The sequence below is a fragment of the Oryzias latipes genome (assembly GCF_053564925.1).
Source record: "Oryzias latipes strain Hd-rR chromosome 1 unlocalized genomic scaffold, Olatipes_Hd-rR_3.1 chr1_Y".
In the NCBI taxonomy this organism is placed as follows: Eukaryota; Metazoa; Chordata; class Actinopteri; order Beloniformes; family Adrianichthyidae; genus Oryzias; species Oryzias latipes.
This window is the reverse complement of record NW_027616335.1, coordinates 3,577,887-3,602,007: the sequence shown is the minus strand read 5'-3', so window position 1 is coordinate 3,602,007 and position 24,121 is coordinate 3,577,887. Positions and strand designations below refer to the sequence as shown.

Here is a 24,121-nt window from a genome sequence, read left to right as displayed (position 1 = left end):
TGAAAAAAAATCGTGGAGAAATGAGGTGTGTCGTATGTGAGAAAGATGACATGTTTTTGAGCAAACACTTTCAACTCACCTGATTTTCCCACGCGATTCTTTGGTCGCGCCTCGCCCGAAGTATGGCGGAGTGCCAGACTAGGGGCCTGGGGACAGGGTTGGGGGCAGGTTGGGGGTTCCTTGGAGGGGGTGAGGGTGGGGGGTTATCTTCCTGGGGGGGTGGGGGTGGTGGTGGGGATTTTGATGTTCCATTTCTTTCTGTTATTCTGCAAAAATGCATGAAACGGTTAACGTTGAAGTATCTACAAGCTGAGTGGTTAGCTTACATTTTATTGTACAATGGGCAAAGAAAAAAAACACTGAAAGCATATTTATCTAACAAACAATGTATCTAACTATAGTTTGTTTCCACACACAACAAATTGTAATATCAAGACAAATGTCTCACCTTGACGGGGTTCTCTTCTGTGATTTGCGTCCGTTAGTTTGAAAAGAAAACAAATATATTGTTAGCATTGTCGTTATTAATTGTAACTATGGATGTCACATCCAGCAAAATTATATCTATTGTAATGATCCGGCCGGACCGTCACTTTAGTGGGGTAGCGAAAGCCAACTGCTCATTTGGATGGCTTCGTTGGAGAGCTGTCCGTGCCCCATACACCGCACGACCCCGGACAGTCTCAAGCAGAATAAACAGGAGGAGAGACAATGTTAGCTTTTAAGCAACAAGCAGTAAGCAGTAAGCAGTAATACCCCCTAACACAAAATCCTCCGGCGGGCGGCCGTGTCGCGCACTCAAGAATGCATGCAGCTTGTAATGGAAATGAATACAATGGAAATGAATAATTAGAACGCAGCAAATTTGTCGTATTTCCTCGCAAGACACAAACTTATGTAGAATGAGGACATGTGTGTTTCTGAAACAGCGCACGTGCCGCGTGCTTCTGAGACAGTGACAGCCGCGGGCGCGCGCAGGCGGGTGCGACGAGGAGAGAAGAAGAGTGATAAAAGGTTTCCCATATAGAAACTATGGAAGCGATTATGTAGCATATATAAAAAGCAAAGTCAAAACCAGAAATGCTTTTTAATTTTCAAAATGAAGCTGCATTTTTTGACTCAAAAATAAAATGAAAAAGCAATATTTCAAAATGCTTTTTCATTTCTTTCCTCAACACAGCTTATTCTGTCACTTAATTAAAATTAAAATGAAAATGGTATTTGACATTTCATTTTCAAGACGTTCTCTGGTAAATGTGTAGCATAATTTATTTAGAAATGTCTAATTTGACAGTTAAAATGGACCTCATTTTGATGACCTCATCACCGCATTGATGCGGTTATCGTCACAGCCCTAGATCTAACATAACTTTTTTAAGCAAAAAATGACAAATGTTTCTATTCAAAAAAATGAAAAATGTTTCTATTTGTACATAAACTCAATTAAAAAGGTGTTCAAATCAGAAATATACATTTCTAATTATTACTGAAACGTCCACATGCAAATTTGTTTTTTAAAAATGAGACAAAAATGTGTTTTTGAGTAAATAATAGGAATTCGTTGATTTGAAAAGCCTAGTTTTTCTATTTTTTTCAAATGTGTAATAATTACTGGTGATGGTTTTCTCATGCGTTTATTAATAAATTGTATGAGTATTTGGCAAAAACCTTAAGTTGGTTTCAGGCTTGAAGTATCCAGTAGAAACAAGAAAATCTATCGTTTTTTGACTTAAATAAAATGTTGATTTCTTTAAATGAGCTAATAATATCATAAAAGAGAACAAAAACTGTAGGTCAATCTTTTCTTTGAATTATTATTTAATTATTTTCTATTTTGTTTTTGTTTTGTTTTTAGATTTCTTTTTTTTTAATGCACATTTGATTGAAAAATAACATCACCGACTCATCTGTTCACACAACAAGCAGGAGTCAAACTTACAATTTTAGTTGGAACCGTAAATTCTCAGGAGGCGGCGCCTCTCCTCCTCGTTCCGCGCCAATGGGAGCAGCCTCCTCAGAAGAACCTGACGACAGAATAAAAAACAATATTTGACTTCACAAGGAAAAACTTCAATCTGCGTGTATAAAATTGTTTAAATAAGAAAATGACGTGAAATTTTAAACGTTGGGCCTACACAAAGCATTTCTACATAGGTCAGTGTAATAGACGGGAAAAGTTTAATGATGAAAACTCTAAAAAGGCTAAAATGTGTCTGTTTTCATTTGAAATCAATTTCAAAAGAGTATTTGTAACTATAAATTGTACTTCTTTGAAAAAAAATCGTGGAGAAATGAGGTGTGTCGTATGTGAGAAAGATGACATGTTTTTGAGCAAACACTTTCAACTCACCTGATTTTCCCACGCGATTCTTTGGTCGCGCCTCGCCCGAAGTATGGCGGAGTGCCAGACTAGGGGCCTGGGGACAGGGTTGGGGGCAGGTTGAGGGTTCCTTGGAGGGGGTGGGGGGTTATCTTCCTGGGGGGGTGGGGGTGGTGGTGGGGATTTTGATGTTCCATTTCTTTCTGTTATTCTGCAAAAATGCATGAAACGGTTAACGTTGAAGTACCTACAAGCTGAGTGGTTAGCTTACATTTTATTGTACAATGGGCAAAGAAAAAAAACACTGAAAGCATATTTATCTAACAAACAATGTATCTAACTATAGTTTGTTTCCACACACAACAAATTGTAATATCAAGACAAATGTCTCACCTTGACGGGGTTCTCTTCTGTGATTTGCGTCCGTTAGTTTGAAAAGAAAACAAATATATTGTTAGCATTGTCGTTATTAATTGTAACTATGGATGTCACATCCAGCAAAATTATATCTATTGTAATGATCCGGCCGGACCGTCACTTTAGTGGGGTAGCGAAAGCCAACTGCTCATTTGGATGGCTTCGTTGGAGAGCTGTCCGTGCCCCATACACCGCACGACCCCGGACAGTCTCAAGCAGAATAAACTGGAGGAGAGACAATGTTAGCTTTTAGGCAACAAGCCTGTTTATTCCAGCACACATACATCCCAAACAGCATGGACGGTCACTTCAGCTTCCAGCCCTCTGACTCAAGGTTTCACCCTTAAGGCCCGTACACACCGGGACGAATATTCGCCAGGCGTTATTCGCCAGCGTTTTTCGCCACGTTTTTTGTGTTCACACCCAGGCGATTTTCGCTGACGATGAGTGGAGTGAACATGCAATTTCATTCCCTGACATTAGATGGCGCTTAATGTAAAACAGAAATACTCCTGTACACAAGGTGGCGCTGCGCAACTTTACGCTTCTGAAAGTCGCTTTTCACTCAGAAGAAGAGAGCAAGTATTTACACGCTTGTCAGAATCAAACAAAGAAAACATGAATATTTCAAGCACCAGTAGCTCCAACTGGTGCTTGGTTCGGGGATATTTTAGAATGTCCGTCATTATTGCTTCGCGGCTGTGTGTAGACGCTACTTGGCGCCTTATCCTTCGCTGGTATGTGTGCTCAGCAAGGCAGTTTTGTGTTTGAGCGCCCCCAAGTTGTGTTTTACTGTAACTTCAGAAGCTCCAGACACGTGAGCAAAAGCGCCATTCTCATTGGTCGAGTAGATTTCGACGCGATGCGTCGAAAAAAAAAAACGAACCCGAGGCGTTTTTTTTTTTTGACGCTTTAACGCCTGGCGTTTTTTCGCGTCGGTGTGCACACTCTCGTTGGTGCCCTTTGTTTAGTCACGAGGCGTTAAACGTCGGCGAAAATCGCCGGCGAAATTCGTCCCGGTGTGAACAGGCCTTTAAGCTCCCCACTTCCCATGAGCCTTTGGGGCTGAAGGCAGCGCTAACCCCCGGGTCGCTACACTATCTATATTTATTAGGGGTGTAACAATAAGCTAAAATTCTCAATAATTTGGTTGGATTCAGAGTTCGGTTCCATGCGGTTCGGTACAGGCCACGGCTGTTAACAAATCCGCTTGATAGAAGTTACTATTTGGGAACCATAAATCTTAACTCTTTCTATTTTCCATCTAACAATCTAAGCATAGTTTACACACACAAAAAATTGTAATCAATGAAACAGAAAAATATAGCTCACCAACTGTATGCCTGGGATGTCAGTCTGACTCTGAATCGTTTTTTCAGCCGTTGGTATTTTATATATAACTGACAAAATACCCGCGTGCCGTTGATTCGGAACATACCATCTGCACGGATATGACTGCTTTGTAACTGTATCTGAAGGATTACAAATCCCGGGTAACATTTCAAATAGTTTAGTTGAAAATTATTACGGAAAACTAATTTGGAATTTGTTGCCCTCTAGTGATAAAAGTCATTAGTAACAGGAAGATTTGTTTTAACCCTTGTGCTATCTTAGATGACCCCACCCTTACATTGACCTGTTCTCCCTACCATGACAAAGGTGGATAAAGGTGGAAAGATTTCATGTAATTCATGGACACCAGTGAAGATCACAAATCATTGAAGAAAAAAGGTTCAGAGCACTGTCCAGTGGGTCTAGAGGCCCACTCCCGATGGTAAAGTGATAGCACAAGGGTACCAAAAACAACTATTTTATTTTTAATTAAATCCAGCTTTCTAGTTTAGCATTACTTTGCCTTTTTTAAGTTCTTGCTGTTTGTTATGCAACAATTGTGATCAAATTAAAGATGTTTTACTTTTCTTGATAGTCAGAGCGCTTCTAGACACACCTGTCCACACTGGAAGTTATGAAAGAAGTCCGACGACCCTGGACTTCTTTTTTTAAACACTGCAGAAGAGAAGAAAATTAAAACGTTTTTGCTATGGAACCGTCCTACATAAATGAATCTTCATAGATAAGCTGCAGTAGAGGTTTCCCCTGGAGGAAGACATTTATTTGAACTTGTTTTAAAAATAAAATACTGTTTATCAGGCCTGACCTTAGTAGATTAATATATTCTTGAATATACCGGTAGTCAGATTCAAGAAAGGCTCTTCAGAAGCATCATAGCTAGAACAAAAGTCTTTTAATGGCGTTTCTCAAAACCTATTACTGGGCCCCCTTTGTATTCATCTACAAACTCATGTAGGTGCTTCAAGTAAGAACTGAAACATTAAACCAATAAAATATTATTTGTTTTATACATAACCCCTTAAAAGAAGACTGGGGCTGGGGGTTAATTTAGACAAAAATGTTTTTACTAAATTAATCAAATCAGATGGAAAAATACCATTATAAAACATGAATGATGTATTAGACATTTTTTAAGTAATCCTTTGAAATACAAATAAAAAATGGAGAGAAAAAACAAACATAAGATGTTCTATTAGATGTATGAACTGCTTTGATAATCTTAAATCAAGATACAGTCAATATAAGTCTCACTTTGGATTTATTAAAATTTAATAAACAAATAATCCTCCATAGGGCCCACATTTAGATTATTTTATTCATTTCAAGGTGGCTCGTAGATTGATAAGTTACACAATATCATACAGAAGCTGGATACCAGTACTGAACAAGAACGCTGCAAAAAGAATCCATTTCTCTGACTGGTGGGTGTTTGCAGCATGTTGCAGAGCGGCTGGCCTGAGCTATGAAGGGGGATTGCAACTCTATGCTTGGAATGCCGACGTCACCCCGACAACGAGGGCGGAGCAATCCAGGATGCAGAGGCGTGGCGTGTCGCAGGTAATCCTCACCGGCGCATCCGTCACTTTTCTAATCTGGGCTCATAAATTGGGCATCATGACGACCCTTCTGTGTTAAAATGAACACTTCTGCTCATTTACTTGATTTTATAATGAACAAAAAACATAATGAATAAAGTCGATGAGATGAAAGCACTGAAATTGCTAAACGGCACAGAAAGTGGAACTGTTGGCAAACTTTAACAGAAAAAACAAGTGCATGTAATGCGCCAAGACAAAGGAAAATGAAGACAGCGCGGCAGCTGGGAAAGAAACTGCTTCCATGACTAGTGTTGAGTTTCTTCTGATGCGTTTCTGCAAAGTCTTTTCTCCCTCCATTCTTTGTTATTAATCATCTTCATCCTCCTCCTCGTCATCATCATCTGACGTCTGGTCCTTGGTGTCGAGGTCGTCTTCATCTTCCACCTGGAAGGAGAGAGTCACGGTCTAACTACAGCAGAGACGACACAAAGCTGAGTGACATCTTTCACCAGCTGAAACAGCTCACTGAAAGTCAGAAGAAAACCTTCAATGGCGCTGCTGAACACTGACGCCGACCTAAAACCACCATGTGCCTTGCCCAAGGGAACTTCGACAGATGGGATGGCAGACCGGGAACTGAACCTGAGGCTCTCCAATCAGAGGTCGACCACTACAAACCGTTTTCAGGAGAAATGATCCGAAGCGACGTTTAAGTTTGGTTTACTGCTCGAGTTAACCAGGAAGTCGACAGAAAAACCGCTGAGTGTGACTTTGTTTCAAGTGACAGATATCTTTATTGTATTTTAAAATCTTTGTGTTTTGCTGATTCTGATCTCCTGTTTTACATTAAGCTATAAATGTTGGTGATTAAATGCTTATTTGCATGAATAATAAAATTCATTTATTTTATTATTTGCATTTATTTTTATTATTATTACATTCTTTTTACTTTGTTTATTATTTTAACCAATATAATATATATATATATATATATATATATATATATATATATATATATATATATATATATATATATATATATATATATATATATATATATATATATATATATATATATATATATATATATATATATATAAATAATCCCAGTGAGAAATTTTGGTGGAGGAGGAATTATGGTGTGGGCCTGTTTTTGCAGGACTACTTAGACTACTTTCCTTCCTCTTTATTGTTTTTTGTCAGAACGGGACGTTTCATCTGGAGGAGGAGGCGTATGTGACAGTCTTTACTTCCGCATTGGTGTTTGGATGACAGGTTCACGACGTAAGGTGACAAGGGTGTGTGAATGAAAAGGAGAATAAAGGCTACACCCAAACACAATGAGTTATATCGCCAGAGGAGACCACGTGGCTCCTCATGGGAGGAGAGCACCGTCATCTTGGAGTTACTGCTGCAGTGCATGCATGGGAACATTGCTCCACCACCTTCAGCCAGGCTTCCCAAGTGGGCGTTTCTCCTCTAGCTCAGTGTTTTTCATCCTTTTTTGAGCCAAGGCACACTTTATCCTTGACAAAAATCCCGTGACACACCAGCATCCAAAAATTAAAAAAGGAGAAACTCTATGGTCTGTATTGATCTAATGTCCCTCCACAATCTCACTTGCATTTTTGTGATAATTGTGGCAGAAAAAACTGGAAGTTTCAGCTGTTTTTTTCTAAAAGATGTAATAAAAGTTAAGTTGGTTTTCAGTAATAATTTTCAACTAAATTATTTGAAATTTTACCCTCTTCCCCGTTCGAACGGTAAAAAACTGAGGGTTCGAACAGGGAAGTGAAACCTGAAGGAAGATCCGCCTTCCACGGTCAGAAAGGTCATTTCAGTTCATGTTCAACTGCTGTTAGGTGACGGAGGTGACAGTGCGTATGTCCACAGAATCAGCATGCCTAAGGCAGACATGAGGTTCCCCCCAGCCCCCCATCTCCTTACGCTCTTTGGATTTGTTGTCATCATCAATGAAGGGAAAAGAGAATTGGATAAGTCGAATGCTGCGTGTCGACATTGTTACACAAAGATAGCGAATGCCACATTAATTTTTTTTCAGGCCAGTGTTAAGTTTTTGATTTCTGGCAGCTAATAGGTTTTCTTATTTTATGAAGCAGATCACCTGAATAAGTCAGTTTTATTCATTTTTATATAAAACCAATAAATGCATTTTGCAAGTAATTTTTTACTGCCTTTTTTGTACTGAAAAATAAAACAAAAATAGATAGAAAAAAGCTTTATTAATCTCCCAAGGGAGAAATTCAGGCGTCCGACAGCAAAACACAGACAATAAATAACAATAAAATAATAGTTCATAAATAGTAGTTCATATCAGATTTGTTAAACAGCCGTACCGAACTAATTACACCCAAATTTGTATACATACATACATACATACATACATACACACACACAATCTATATTAACAGGCTATCATTCTAACGGCAGAAAGATGATAAATTTGTTATTCTGGGAAATGTATATAACTCTGCAGCAAAAACAAAATCACGTTTTCAGACTTTACAAGCTCTGTTAAGGAACTTAACCAAAGATATCCTAACAGTAATCTCATCATTGGAGGTGATTTCAATATGGTGGAAGATGAATACCTTGACAGATTTCCTTCAGCATTTCAAAACCATCATTATAATCCTCTTCTTCATTTATGTAGAGATTTCAATGTTTCTGATGTCTGGCGCCGTGATAATCCTGATGTTCAAGCGTTCCCCTGGTTTAAACCAGACGGATCTGCTAAATCTAGGTTGGATTTTTGGTTGACATGAAAATCAACAGAATTTTACATCAATAGCTAAAACTTCAGCTGCACCATTAACAGACCATTCTATGATCAAGCTCATTATTCAATCTCGCAATAATCCTAAAAGCAAAGGTTACTGGAAGTTCAACGCTAGTCTATTAGAGGAGGAATTTTATTCTCAGGCGATTATAAATGAAATCCAAAGGATAACTAACGACTGACAGTTCACCACTCAGAGGGAGAAATGGGAATTTTTCAAATTCAAAGCAAGACAGATTTCAAAAACTCATAGCAAAAGATTGAGCACAGATGGTAAACAAAAAGAAATGGAAATGATCAGAGATATGAACTCTATTTGTTGTAAATCTCTATTGAGTGAAGTTGAGAAACAGAGAGTTGCATTCCTGCAAACCTCTCTGGATAATATGAACATCTCTAAAGCCAAAGGAGCTTTTATTAGATCCATAGCTAAATCGGTTGAAGAGGGAGAGAAAAGTTCAGCTTACTTTTGTAGACTGGAAAAAAGGGGACAAGAGAAAAATGCTGTTATCAGATTGCTAATTAATGGCAGAGAAAGTACAAATATGGAAAACATGAAGAGAGATATTTTCCAGTTTTACAGTGGGTTGTACTCTTCTTCTTATTCATTTCAGGATGCTGATCGCTTCTTCAACCACATCAAGGGTTTGGCTCCGAAAGTGGATGAAAATTTTAAACAAGTGTGTGAAGCAGAAATCACTATGGAAGAAGCAGAAAAAGCCATGAGAAGTTTAGCTGTAGATAAATCTCCAGGATCTGATGGGCTTATCATGAACTTTTACAGACATTTTTGGGAACACTTGAAAGAGCAGTTTTTGTTGGTCATAAGTTGAGTTGAACATCCTTCCAACTACCATGAAGCAGGGTGTCAGTACCCTGATTCCTAAACCTGGGAAAGACGCCAGACTAATTGATCATTTGAGATCAATATCCCTCCTCAACAGTGATTATAAAATTCTAACCAACATTTATGCATCTAGATTAAAAACAGGACTGAATCAGATCATCGCAGACACACAATCAGGGTTTTTAAAAGGACGTTCAATTCACAATAATAGTTCTTGATTTGATTGACTATAATCAATTAATTGAAGATGATGGCTTCATTTTATTTTTAAATTTCTTTAAAGCCTTTGACACGGTTGAAAATGTTATCAATACTTATAAAAAAAGCTCTGGTTTCTGTAAACTCAATGTCCCGGGAGAACAGTTAGCCATCACTCAGCTGGCAGACGACACGGCCACATTCATGAAGGACAGTCATCAAATACCAGAGATCATTCAGACTGTAGATTTCTTCTCTAAAGCATCTGGTTAAAACTAAATCTCAGCAAATATGAATTGTTGCCAGTTCACTATTCTGATCAGTCAGTTCTTCATAACACAGCTGTTAGGACTGTTGTGAAATATCTTGGTGTTCATATTACCAAAGATAGTCAAACAATGGAGGAAATGAACTTATGGAAAACTTTAGAGGAATGTAATGTCAATTTAAACATGTGGTCACAGCGTGACATTTCTATTTTGGGCAGAGTGTTTCTCACTAAATTAGAATGTTTATCCAGATTCATTTATCCAGCATATTCACTCCCAATTCCCTAAATCTGCAAAGAAAGCAATAAACCAGGCCAAGTTCAACTTAATCTGGAAAAATAAAAGTTATTACAAAAAAAGGAACTATAATTCAGGATTACAGTGAAGGTGGATTTAAAGCCATAGACTTTGAAAGTTTGGATGGTATGATTAAGATAAATTGGCTTAGGTCTTTTCTGCAAAATGGAAGAAATATTTGTTTTCATATTCCTTCAAACATTTTCTCTCATCTAGGGGCCACTGAGTTCCATCTAAAATGTGAAAAAACTTCCTATTAAACTTTCTACTTCTCATCAGCAAGTGTTACTGTACGGCAAACTCACATACAAACATAACTTTAGTCCACATAAAACTCCCACATGGAAGTGTCGGTTTAATTAATGTAGGAACAAATCAACATTTTACAAAAACTGGATTGATAACGGTATTTGGTCAATACTACATATTATGAATGATAATGGAAACATTATCTCATTGGAAACTCTTTCCAGTAACTTTAAAATAAATGATAGAAAACAATAGAACAACGTGATCAAAGCAATCCTTCAGACTTTGATCAAAATGTCCTCAAGTTTGGTTCAAAATGTTCAAGTTCTGCTTTTATCTCTGCTGTTCGATGGTCGACCGCTTAATTCAAAACTTCGAAGCTCATTTATACGATCTTTGTTTGTTAGATAATTGTTTCCAACATCTTACAAAAATCTTTCTATATCACGGCGTTACACAAGAGAGGAAATAAGCAAGTAAAGATCTCAGTTTATTAAATATCGAATTTTCCCAAAATACAAAGAAATCCATTTTAAAATAATGAATGCAGTCTATCCATGCAAGGAACTGCTACACATAAGTTTTGGTTTTCCTGAAAATAACTGTTCTTTCTGTGACATAAATAATAAAACACTTGATAATCTGTTTTTTGAATGTATGCATTTTTACAGTTTTTGGGAGGATTTCTTTTTTTGGTGCTCCTCAAAGTTTCCCTTTGTCAAAGAGATCATGTATTTTTTTGTCTTTCAAGTATGTGTATACAGCTGGCAATGACATGAAGAAAACTGCAGTGTCAATATAAACTACATCTCTATCCTTCCACTAATGAAATAAAGAAAGAAAAAAGACTACATACAAACATTATGTTGTTAACCAGCATAGATGAAGTGGGATTGCCACCAGTTTCTGGTTGATCTATAATCAGGCTTTTCAATTTAAAATATCACCAGGCTGCAAGGTTTGTTGGTTCTCTTTTCCTTCAAGGCTTTGAAATTCTGCAGCGACTGATGAGAAGTCAACACTACATGTTCCTGTTGAACCTTCACACTTGCAGAGCTTTTTTGAGGGAGGCTTAGCACCTTGAAGCTCTCCACTCTTTAGTAAAAGTGAAACCTTTGGGTGAAGTCAAGACATGTTTGTCAAAACATACAACTTCAGCCAATCCCCACCACCAAGTTATACACAGAGATTTCTTATCTAACACAAGTTTATTATCTATGAATTGAGGGGTTTTTTAACCCCGAAGGCAGCACACCTTCAGGAAGCCTTTATTTGCAATACCTCTTTGTGCCACGAGAGGTCCCTCTAACACCAACTACTCAACCTGTTTACAGAATGAAAGGATGTAAGAGCTCCAACATTTTTTCCCCAAAAGTTTTCTTTATTCAGATTCCTTTTTGGGTTTCCCATTTTATTGCAGCAGTAATTTAATCCAGCCATGGGGTTCCTTTGAATAAAACTCCTCTTCTAATCTTGAAAAAGTGTTCAAAAGAACACCCAGACAGACAGAATTCATTCATTCATTTTTCTTAACCGTTTTTTTCCCTCACAGGGTCACGGGTCTGCCGGAGCCCATCCCGGCCACTTGTATATGATATGGCTTTTGTGTATTGTTATGCCATTGGTTAAACATAATTCTGTTAAAGAACTACAGGGTCGCATTGTTATGACGTCACAGCGGTGCGGGGGGCAGCAGGAAGGAGATGCTAAATGTGTTGACAGGGTGCACAAAAGCAGCAGAAAGTTTAAAACCAAATCACATCCAGTCGTCAAACAGAGCAAATCGTGGAGGCCTCAACACAGTAAACCAAATGCACAGTGTCATAAGTGCGGCAGCTCATCACCCCATCCAAAACGTGAGTGTCCAGCTAATGAAACAGTATGTCATGCATGTGGAAAAAAGGGACATTACATGAGAGTGTGTAAAAATAGGAAGACTTTGAGTGAAGTGGAGGAAGATGTCAATGCCTTATTCCTTGGCAGTGTTACCAGCAACGGAGAGCCGCGGATGGTAAACATAATCATAAACAACAAAAGCGTGTCATTCAAAATAGACACAGGAGCTGATGTCACAGTATTGCCACTTCAGGTGTTCAAAGAAATCTTCAGAGACAGTTGCCCACCCACTCTTCAAAAACCAACCAAGCCTCTGTTTGGACCTGGAAGAAAGCCGTTGGAAGTCCTCGGGTTCACAGAGATGAGACTAAGGAAATGAGCTAAAGAAGCAAGAGAGGATGTGTACATCCTGAAACACCTGCACACAGCATTGCTGGGGAGACCTGCTATTCACAAGTTGGAGTTAGTTACTCGAATAGACACTCTCAGCATCGAAACACTAAAAGTCAGCTATCCCAAAGCTGTGCAGCGGTCTTGGTGAAGTGAAGCAGCCATACAACATCAAGTTAAGACCAGATGCTCAGCCCTTCTCATTAAAGACACCTCGGAGAGTTCCATTGCCGCTCATGGACAAAGTGAAGCAGGAACTGTCCCGCATGGAAGACTTAGGTGTGATAACCAAAATAGAGGAGCCAACAGACTGGTGTTGTGGCATGGTGGTGGTACCCAAAAAGAAAACAGACAAGGTGCGTATTTGTGTTGATCTCACACACCTCAACCTTTCTGTGTGTCGAGAAAAATACATCCTGCCATCAGTGGAAGAGACACTAGGCAAATTGGCTGGAGCCAGGATTTTCAGCAAATTGGATGCTAATATGGGATTTTGGCAAATTCCCCTTACAGAAGAGTCAGCCAAATACACCACCTCTATTACACCTTTTGGCCGTTACTATTTTAGGCAGCTACCTTTTGGTATTGCTTCTGCTCCTGAACATTTCCAGAACAGAATATGAAATGTTTTTTTTTTTTGCATGTTTGGTTTTGTTTTATTCTTTAAAACATCCAAACTGTTTGGTGTTGGCTGTAATGGATACTAACACTTGGCATCATTTGACTGCCATAACGATGATTTCAAAACATTTGTTTACATTTATTATTTATAGGTGTGTTTATTATTTTTTGTTTGTTTGTTTGGCCTTCAGATGCTTATTAAGGCTAATTTCTTTCAAATATTTCCTTTTTCTGCTTGTTTTAGGGTTAGTTGTTAGTTGTTTTGTGCTTGAGCGCTTTAAAAAACCGTGGAGTTCATTTTGGGGTGTTCTGTGGTTGTGATTCGGTTGAGGTTTAGATGAACTCTGAACCCGATCGATTTTAACCCTTCTAACTTCCACTCCTGTGTTTAGTTCTTTGGGTCTGAAGTCTCTTTGTGTGAGCTGTCTAACATGCTTTTGATGCCTCTGCTCGCGTGTCAGAAGCTCCTCGTCAGACTCACTCTTTGGTTTTCTGCAGGGCAGCAAAGTCCAGACCAGGGTGGGCCTCCTCATGCTGCTGTGCACATGGATCAGCAACTGTCCCATTGCTGTCACGCACTTCCTGCACAACCAGGATAACGTTCCCTTTGTATCCTTCATCACGACCTTTTTACCTTCTCCCCCCTTTGACCTCTGAGTCTACATTTCTGCTTAAATGCATCTTCACATCAAATCTGACCTCTGAGTGTAAAGAGGACCCATGTGTTTATTGCTGGGGAGGGAGCCCCTGTCCTCCACTGGCTTCTCTGCATGAGCCTTGACTCTGAGTCCTGCAGCTGACGGCTCAGATCTCTGAGAACCTGGGAGAAGACGAGAGGCTGGTGCAGGGCCTTTGTGCGCTGCTGCTCGGCATCTGTATCTATCATAACGATAACTCACTGGAAAACTACACCAAGTACGTGTCTTTGAGTCACTTTAACATTCTGTTAGACTCGATGTTTGAATGAAAACACAGATTTTCTTCCCGTCGTCTTCAGGGAGAAGCTAAAGCAGCTGATTGAGAAGCGCATCGGAAAGGAGAACTTTGTGGAGAAGCTGGGCTTCATCACCAAACATGAACTGTATTCGCGGGCGGCCCTAAAGCCGCAGCCCGTCTTCCCGTCGCCGGAACAGATGCTGTTCGACCACGAGTTCACCAAGCTGGTCAAAGACCTGGAAGGTCAGGGAGGCCGCCGTCCTCATGTGCAAGTGATGGTTTGAGTCCCAGTTGACGTAACGCTGCTCATCACAGGGGTGATCACCAAAGCGGTTCACAAGTCCAGCGAGGAGGACAAAAAGGAGGAAGAGGTGAAGAAGACGTTGGAGCAGCACGACAACATCGTAACTCGATACAAGGAGCTGATCAGAGAACAGGTTTGTCGAACTTGGCTTCTAAAAATGTTGCCCATTAGTCGTGGATTTGCTGTAGTCTCCAGATAACATCAGAGTTTGGACTGTGTGACTCAGGATGCTCAGATCCAGGAGCTGAAGGAGCAGGTAGCAGCTCTGTCCTCCCAGCACGAGCAGATGCAGGCCACTGTCGCACAGCAGCTATCCCAGATCCAGCAGCACAAAGACCAGTACAACATCCTGAAGCTGAAACTAGGTCAGTCCTCGTCCAACACGCAAAAGCTCACTCTGACACTTTTACAGTTTCTATAACCTTTTTGTTGGTTTAGAAATGATGGAGACATTCATGTCTGATCCTTTTTGCGCTAAAGAGCAGCTTATGTTATTAAAGGAAATTCATTTTCTTGTCTCTTATCTGCCTTTGAGGGAAAAGCTTCCACTGTAGCTGAAGACTGGATTTGTAGGGTTTTTATTTACACTTTGAAAGGTTTGAGTCACACGTCCCACAGAAAAAGTCACTTTTCCCTGAGCTTTTTCAGATTTTTAGTTTTTGATGATGGCTTTTGGTATGAAACGTTGCTGATTATTGTAGTCCTTTTTTTCCTGTTTTCCAGAAATGTAAAAGAAAGTCACTTCTTGGTTTTCAAAGCTTAACTTTGTTCCGTCTGTCGTGTTGCAGCAGAAGCTTTTTATTGCAGTTAAGACACAAACATGAATAACAACACAATTTGCCATCAACTCCTGTGACCAATCACCTGCTTCCTGGCCCTTCTAGGCATTCTGGGTAGTGTAGTCATATCACATTACATGATATTTGTTACTGTGCCTGATTGAAAAAAAAAACAGCCAGTAATCTTAAAATATTTTCTTGATTTCCTTTGATGGTAAATAATATTTTCAGTCTGTAAATTCTCCCAATTGTCTTAATGGTGGTGTAGTGGTTAGCACTCTCGCCTCACAGGAGAAGGTTTGAATCCTGGCCGGGTTCTTTCTGTGTGGAGTTGGCATGTTCTCCCATGCATGTGAGGGTTTTGTGGCTTCCTCCCACAGTCCAAAAAGCGTCTTCATAGGTTCACTGATGACTCTAAAATGTCCCCAGGTGTGCTTGTGTGAGTTTGTGTACCTGCAACAGACCGGCGACATGTTCAGGGTTTTAACCGCGCCTTTGGCTTGTGACCCAAAAAAAGGTTTAGCAGCTTCTGATGATGGAAGAAAATTCTCCAAATCAAAGTCTTGTTTAGCCTTTTAGAGTTCAATGAGACAATTTTGAGCAGACATTTTGATTTGAGAGATAAATCTTCATGTCTGCGAACCACAGCAGGTCTATAGTGCTGAATCAGCAGCTTCTATCTGACTCTCCTGTTTGTTTAAACAGAAACGGTGTTCCCGTCAGCCCTCTATAGAAATGAGACTCGTTTTACCTCAGAATTTAATCGATGCTTTAAGAACAGGTGTGTGGTATGTCTGAAGGATTGGAGTGTTTTGGTATGTAATCATGTGTATTGTCATCTTCAGGTAAGGAGAGTCCGAGTCAGGGGGACGGCTCCCAGCAGAACGGACTGCAGACCGAGGAGCTCTCTCAGCTCAGAGAGGAGCTGGACGAGCTCCGCAAGCAGCACGCAGTCCTGCAGACGCAACTCGCCGAGCGAGACGCACTAATCACCACCCTGGTTAGTAGATCAAGAAGATTGAGTGAGTGTGTGAGTGAGTGAGTGAGTGTTTGTATGTGTGCTGGGATGAGGAGGATTCTAAAAACGTCATGAAATAAACCAGTAAATAAAATAATTTCTGCTGATTTGAAAAGTGACATTTTTGTTCAGATCTGAAGAAAAACCATTGCATCCGTTTTTGTCACCAGCTGTAATCTACTTCAATTTGAAGGTTTAAATGTCTTGAAATGTGATTCCTGGTATTTAATGTTTATTTATTTCATTGTAACTGTAGCAGTCGAGCTCCCAGACGACAGAGAGCCCGGCAGGAGGATCAGACAACACAGAGCTGCTGCAGGTGAACTGGGACTTTTTTATGTGCTGATACGAGTTTGCTCCAGTTAGTACATGAGAACAACGCCAAACTGTAAAAAGATCTGGTTCATGTCATGTCTGTCATGGAGACTTTAAAAAAGCACGAATACAGATACGCCACAGGGCAGTGTGCTGAGCCCTCATCTTCTTCACTTTGCTCCCTGTTTTTACTTTGAAAGTCCTAATGGATGTGGACCATCAGAGCAAGTGGTGCTCGGACACAAACCTCATGGAAAAAGCTTTCAAAAGCAGACCTGAAGGATCTCCTGGTTCAGATCATTGCAGATCCAGTCTTGATGGTAGAAAGAAGAGTTTGCTGACTATCACCAGCTGGTTAAGACTTTTCTGCAATCAAGGTGTAAAAAAACACAAACAAACCCCAAACTGCCTCCCTCCATCCTGTGAACATCTGCAGGAGCTCAGTTCCTCTTGACTGTTTGTCTGTCCGCTGCTGAAAGACCAGATCTTTCCCTAGAATTGTTGGAGTTGAGCATTTCAAACAATCTAAAAAGAGACGATCAGAACAGATGAACAGTTTGAACCGTTTCCATCTGGCAAACCGTTCAGAGCGCTAAAGTCTGGGACTAATGCTTTCTAAAGTCATGCATTTTAACATAACTAAAATACTGCAATATTTTTCTCAAGTGATCGTTTTTTGTTAAGTCGCAAAGTCGGTTTGGTGAGATTTTTTTATCATTCTCACTGATCAGCTATCAGCTCAGTTTCAGTTTAGCTGTGTGGGACTTTGATCTCAGAGCTATTTAATACCCCGCCTGTGGTTTTTACACAAACCACCTGGGGCCTGTTTCAGAAAAGAGGCTAAGTGTAAACTCTGAGTGCATTAACCCTGAAATCAGGGAAACCCTGGGTTTTCTGTTTCAGAATGGGAGGTTTGTTAAACCAGAGAAAGCAGATTAAGTCAAACCCGTTTCTGAAAGAGAGGTAACTTATACTCGGAGTCAGTGTCCATGGTTACTTATGCTGTGAACCTAACCTGGTCGGGAGCAGGTTTTACTCTGTAAACTCAAGGTTTCTGCCGGTCCCCTCCCCTTTTTAAAGACGAAGCGGTATGTTTCGCTTTAACCTTCATTGCCCAAATGTCCGTCACACAGAGACGGTCTAAGTGACAAGAATGGCTTGTTCTTTCTTGGAGGACCCAATAGACGAGGAGGCTGCATTAATTCGTAGAGAATTATATTTACCTCGTACGAGGATTTTGAGAAGACTCGATTTTTTGTCATTTCCCCATACGTTTTTGTTTGAGCGTTACCGTTTTTCGTTGCAGTCAATTACATATATACAATGAAAACAACATTAGATATGTATTGCTATGTAGATGTTTCATATGTCAAATATAGTCAACAAAGCCTACATCCATGACATGCTCAAATTTGACCTGATTGAATTATGTTTTTATACTTCATTTTTAGCTGCTGCCATGTTCTTTTAATTCCTGCAGGATTGCATCTACATGAAAATGAAATCAGGGACATTGAATTAGATTAATGTAACAATTACTTTTTGGAAACACAATTTGCTAGTACTACTTACTTTCTTATTCCCATATAAACCTATACCACTTGATCAATACAAGGGTAGTGTTGCAGCGTGTGTGTGCTGAGCGGGGTGCGATCCACGAGAGAGAAGGGGAGGGGCGATTGCAGGTGCAGATGGGGGGGGGGGGGGGGCGTGAGCACGGAGCGGAGGTGTGTGCGTGGTATATATTGTGTGTTCGGAGGACGGAGCACTTAGTTAAATAAAGAGAAGGTGTCATTCCCAGAATAACTGTTTTGGAGTCATTCTTAATCCGCTCTGGAGGTTGAGGGTTTCGAACGGGAAGTGAACCCCGAAGGAGAATTCCCTTCGGCCCTGAAGGAAATCTCCCCTGCGCTTCTGACCACGGTCGGTCGGAAAGACGAGAGAAAAGAAAGGAGAAGTTTTCGCGCAGCGAAAGGTTCAACAGTAGACAACAGTTCACTTTTAAAAACACAATTGCATGTATTAATATTAAACTGACCAACGTTTGCAAGAGGGGAAGGTTAACAAAAAAGTCCTCTAAACATTACCGACGTTAAATGCATTTTCCCCCCAGATTGATTCTGTACACTATGCAGCATTTCATGCATTTACAACAGGAATGACACTTCAAAAGTACACCTAAATATCACCCTTTTTTATTTCACTCCTTACGCTATTTAAAAAGTTATTACAGCCAATATTTTTTAACAATGATTTAAATGCAAACTTAGGCATTAACTTGAGCAGCTATGTTTTCCCACGCTAACTGTCTCTGTTTTGCAGATGCAGCGGTGTTGCTTTTCTTCTGGAATATATGCTCATATTCACTGTAACTCTGCAGCAGCACGTCAAGTTCAGCTGGAGAAAAATACGCAGACCTCTTTTTTTCACGGTTGCCATGGTGACTCGTGATATCTGCGCTCCATTGATAATGGCTTCTTATAGTCGCGGTGCGCACGCTCAACTCCGAATCAGTCCACTCAGAGTTGATTGACCTAACGTGGATCAGCTTCTCTGAAACAGAAAACTCAGAGTTGTTAATCTCCCGATTGACCAACTCAGAGTTCAAGTTCAACCTCAGAGTTGGTTGAACCTCCTTTCTGAAACAGGCCCCTGGTCTGAGAAAGTCTGTAGTTGTTCCAGCAGGAGGAGTAAACTCACCGCCTGTGAGGCATGACTTACAGAGGTACCTTTGGTGCTGAACCTTTATTTAACTCTCAGGAGTCTAAGGTGGAATTCAAAGTTTTTGTCTCCTTTGGAGTTTGATGTTTTCACCTTAAAAACTGTTGGTCATTTTTTTTCAGTACGACTTTACCAGGGTGTTTTAGTTGTCATTTTGCTGTATGGTATTAACGCATTTGACCTGAAATCATACTAAAAGAAACCCAAACTCATGCAGATTTATTTTTTTAGCTTGAAAATACAAATGTTTTGTATAATTTATGATTAACTATGTAGACATTGGGCAAAGCGTTCAATGCAAACAAACTGTCAGACCTTTCAGTACAGATATGGGTTCAACCAACTCTGAGGTTGAACTTGAACTCTGAGTTGGTCAATCGGGAGATTAACAACTCTGAGTTTTCTGTTTCAGAGAAGCTGATCCACGTTAGGTCAATCAACTCAGAGTGGACTGATTCGGAGGTGAGCGTGTGCACCGCGACTATAAGAAGCCATTATCAATGGAGCGCAGATATCACGAGTCACCATGGCAACCGTGAAAAAAAGAGGTCTGCGTATTTTTCTCCAGCTGAACTTGACGTGCTGCTGCAGAGTTACAGTGAATATGAGCACATATTCCAGAAGAAAAGCAACACCGCTGCATCTGCAAAACAGAGACAGTTAGCGTGGGAAAACATAGCTGCTCAAGTTAATGCGAAAGTTTGCATTTAAATCATTGTTATGAAATATTGACTGTAATAACTTTTTAAACAGCGTAAGGAGTGAAATAAAAAATGGCGGTATTTAGGTGTACTTTTGAAGTGTCATTCCTGGTGTAAATGCATGAAATGCTGCATAGTGTACAGAATCAATCTGGGGGGAAAATGCATTTAACGTCGGTAATGTTTAGAGGACTTTTTTGTTAACCTTCCCCTCTTGCAAACGTTGGTCAGTTTAATATTAATACATGCAATTGTGTTTTTAAAAGTGAACTTTTGTCTACTGTTGAACCTTTCGCTGCGCGAAGACTTCTCCTTTCTTTTCTCTCGTCTTTCCGACCGTGGTCAGAAGCGCAGGGGAGATTTCCTTCAGGGACGAAGGGAATTCTCCTTCGGGGTTCACTTCCGTTCGAAACCCTCAACCTCCAGAGCGGATTAAGAATGACTCCAAAACAGATATTCTGGGAATGACACCTTCTCTTTATTTAACTAAGTGCTCCGTCCTCCGAACACACAATATATACCACGCACACACCTCCGCTCCGTGCTCACCCCCCACCCCCCCACCCATCTGCACCTGCAATCGCCCCTCCCCTTCTCTCTCGTGGATCGCACCCCGCTCAGCACACACACGCTGCAACACTACCCTTGTATTGATCAAGTGGTATAGGTTTATATGGGATTAAGAAAGTAAGCAGTACTAGCAAATTGTGTTTCCAAAAAGTAATTGTTACATTAATCTAATTCAATGTCCCTGATTTCATTTTTATGTAGATGCAATCCTGCAGGAATTAAAAGAACATGGCAGCAGCTAAAAATGAAGTATAAAAACATAATTCAATCAGGTCAAATTTGAGCATGTCATGGATGTAGGCTTTGTTGACTATATTTGACATATGAAACATCTACATAGCAATACCCAATGTTGTTTTCATTGTATATATGTAATTGACTGCAACGAAAAACGGTAACGCTCAAACAAAAACGTAAGGGGAAATGACAAAAAATCGAGTCTTCTCAAAATCCTCGTACGAGGTAAATATAATTCTCTACGAATTAATGCAGCCTCCTCGTCTATTGGGTCCTCCAAAAAAGAACAAGCCATTCTTGTCACTTAGACCGTCTTTGTGTGACGGAAATGTGGGCAATGAAGGTTAAAGCGAAACATACCGCTTCGTTTTTAAAAAGGAGAGGGGACCGGCAGAAACTTTGAGTTTGGAGAATAAAACCTGCTCCCGACCAGGTTAGGTTCACAGCATAAGTAACCATGGACACTGACTCCGAGTATAAGTTACCTCTCTTTCAGAAATGGGTTTGACTTAATCTGCTTTCTCCGGTTTAACAAACCTCCCATTCTGAAACAGAAAACCCAGGGTTTCCCTGATTTCAGGGTTAACGCTTAGCCTAGCTAGCAGTGCTAATACGGAGATCGGTGCAGAGTCTCTGGTGCAGCAAATACATTCATTTCTCACATCTAAAGGAATTTCCCTGGATCTCAATACCATCGAGACCTGCCACCTGCTCCCCAGGATAAAGGAGACGGATAAACCAGCGATCCTCATCAGGTTTGTGAATCACAAACACAAGCTAGCTTTGATGAATCAACGCAAAAATCTCAGAGGATCTGCTGTTTATCTGAACGACTATCTGACTAGAAGGAATGCTGCAATCTCAAAACATGCACGGCTTCTCAGGAAGCGTAAGCAGATTGAGAACACTTGGGTTAAAGGCTGCAGGATTCATGTCAAACCACTCGGTCCACTGGACCGGGCCAAGGTTGTGGTTGTGAACATCATGAAGGACTTTGAAAAGTGCTTGATTACGGTTGTATGAAACAACGTGGAGTAATAAATCAAAGAGCCAAATAATTTCAAGAAATATGACGCCTGGATTCCTCACTTTCTCCATACGTCTGACGTCACCTGAATAACAGCAGAGTTCTGACCTGCAGACAACTTGACCTCAACTTTCACCGCAGCTGATATCAGCTGAAGGATATGGACCTGAATCTAATGTCTGCAGACATAGCATCGAAGAGAAATGTAAACTGTTTAAACCCAGAAGATCGGCTGTTATCAGTAAAAGAAGAAATGCCAACCTTGGACAATTCGACAGTTTATGGACCCTTTTTATTTTTTCCCCTACAGCATTACTTTATTATAAAAAAAAATAAAAAAAAACAAAAAAATATATAAAAAGAGTAAAACAAATGATTAATCACTTTTGAAAATTGTTAAATTGATTGACTTTTGATATTACTTCACTAGCTCCTAAAATTGATAAATTGATTCAAAAATCTTTCCTAATGTATCATAACTTTGCACGTTTTTAACTTTTGATACTTGATGAAATTTTGCTATGAAAATTCCTGAAACAGTGTTGTGTCTATTTTACTGATATAGTATTATGTTTTAAAGCATATGAATGACTTTTAAAAGTAACATAATTTGCATATATTTCAGATGACTGATCTGCATTTGTCATGTTGATTTCTAAAATAGTTATTTTTGACGTAGTACTTAAGTAATTCATCTTTGGCATGTGCTTTATTGATACCTTATGATTGTTAATTCTGTCTGATAAAACCTAGGAACCGGATATTGATAAATCATGTAATGAAATGGTTATAGTATAACGGGGTGGGATTATATAAGTTCGCTTCCTTCCACTCCCTTTCAAGCAATATTTATTAATTATGTTTAATTATCCTAAGTTTGATTAGTTACTGTATGAATGTATAACTGATGATTAAATTGCTTTTGTGTATTACTTCTATTTGATTGCTTGAAATAAACCATTTCAAATCAAAAATCTAATCAAAATATTTGGCGAACATTAAAGCCATTTTTAAGCAGCCAGAAATGCCTTCTCAAATTCTCTGAAATTCACAGACTTTTACCCATAATCCTTTCATCAATCCCTTTCCAAGAAAAGACTGGTTAATGCTAGACGTGTCAGGTTTTAGACACAAATAGTTGTATTTCTTTACAGTCACCAAGGCGCTAATGGGAGTTCCTTGTTTGTCTTCTGTTGCTGCAGGAGCTGGAGGCTATTTTTGTTTAAAAGGAGAAATTGTTTTTTTGTCGATAAAGTTTAAGTTTTTTCAAGAGCCCTCCCCAACCTGTGCGGCGCGTAGCGGAGAGATAGGCCTGTTTAGGGCAGAGACAGCAAGCACGCGCAGCAAAGTAGCCATTAGCTGAAAAACTACGGTGAAAAACTAAAATAACGGTGCAAACCTGTTGTCGAGCCAGACCGGAAGAGGGGTGTGAGCCAAATAAGATTTTATGCCATTACGAGACGAGTTTTGGTGAGTTTTGTTTTGTATTTTGCCTACTTTTGTGGCGTGGGTTTTGCCGTGATGAGGCGAGCCCAGTTGAGACCAATTTAAGTTGTGAAAAGACGACAAAACAGTACTTTTGAGTTATTTATAATTTTTTTTGACACTTCGAAACATGAATGTATTTTATTTGATGTATTTTGGGTATATTTTGTGTGAAAAGAAGCTAATTTTGCAAGTAGAGTTGGATGTATGAAAAAGAAAAAAGAGCAGCCGCCATTTTAAGTTCTAAAGAGTCACGTAGCCTTCTAGTGCGGCTCCGCTTTCATTTTGGAGTGGTTTTATTTTGCATATGGACTAAAATTATTTTTATGGCCTGTCCTGCAGGCCAGGTTTTTGATTCCCCCCCGAGAGTAATTGGGAGATGGTTCCGGACCGGATCGTTCTGGACTTCTCCTGATCCATGGATGGCGAGCCTACCCAAGGAGCACAATAATCCGGACTGCCTGTAGAGCATCACGTGGTCCTTTACTTTTCCTCACTACTACAAAATCTCTGCCAAGGTCGCGGTAGGAGATTGAACACTAACTGTGGATCCAATACACTTTAAAGGAGCACTACCAAAAACTGGATACATCTGCTAACAAACTTTAAAGGGTTTTGCTAAGCAATTGGACATTTAGAAAAACAGTTCTTTGTTTGCTTTGCATATTGAATTGTCTTTTGTTTGATATCTGATATTTTGTAACTTTAAAGGATACTTTTGGTGTAAATTTAAAGTGACAAAACTGATTTTAAAAAAAGTGAAAAGGGTAAATACAGTGAACTCAAAAGAAAGCTTAAAACTAAATTTAAGTTAAATAAATTTAGTTCTGTAACTAAAATCCCTTTAAACTAAATGACCGGTCATCTTTAATTAAAATAGATTGAAACTGAAA

The 24,121-nt window shown here is 39.7% G+C and overlaps 1 protein-coding gene and 1 long non-coding RNA gene across 2 annotated transcripts in view; both read left to right on the top strand.

Annotated features, from left to right (window-relative positions):
* The first annotated feature begins 2,503 nt into the window (after window positions 1-2,503).
* The window catches only part of LOC144990470 (uncharacterized), a 35,923-nt gene continuing 14,305 nt past the window's right edge, over window positions 2,504-24,121 (top strand). Inside the window, exon 1 of the long non-coding RNA XR_013654462.1 lies at window positions 2,504-3,071. This is a non-coding gene — a long non-coding RNA (uncharacterized LOC144990470). The remainder of the gene's footprint in view (window positions 3,072-24,121) is intronic.
* LOC111946307 (general vesicular transport factor p115-like) lies at window positions 13,404-22,969 on the top strand. The gene is made up of 8 exons (XM_023953823.2): window positions 13,404-13,744; window positions 13,932-14,050; window positions 14,133-14,314; window positions 14,387-14,508; window positions 14,602-14,740; window positions 16,000-16,154; window positions 16,429-16,491; window positions 22,946-22,969. The coding sequence occupies exons 1-8, from the start codon at window positions 13,667-13,669 to the stop codon at window positions 22,967-22,969; spliced, it is 882 nt and encodes a 293-aa protein (XP_023809591.2). The 5' UTR covers window positions 13,404-13,666.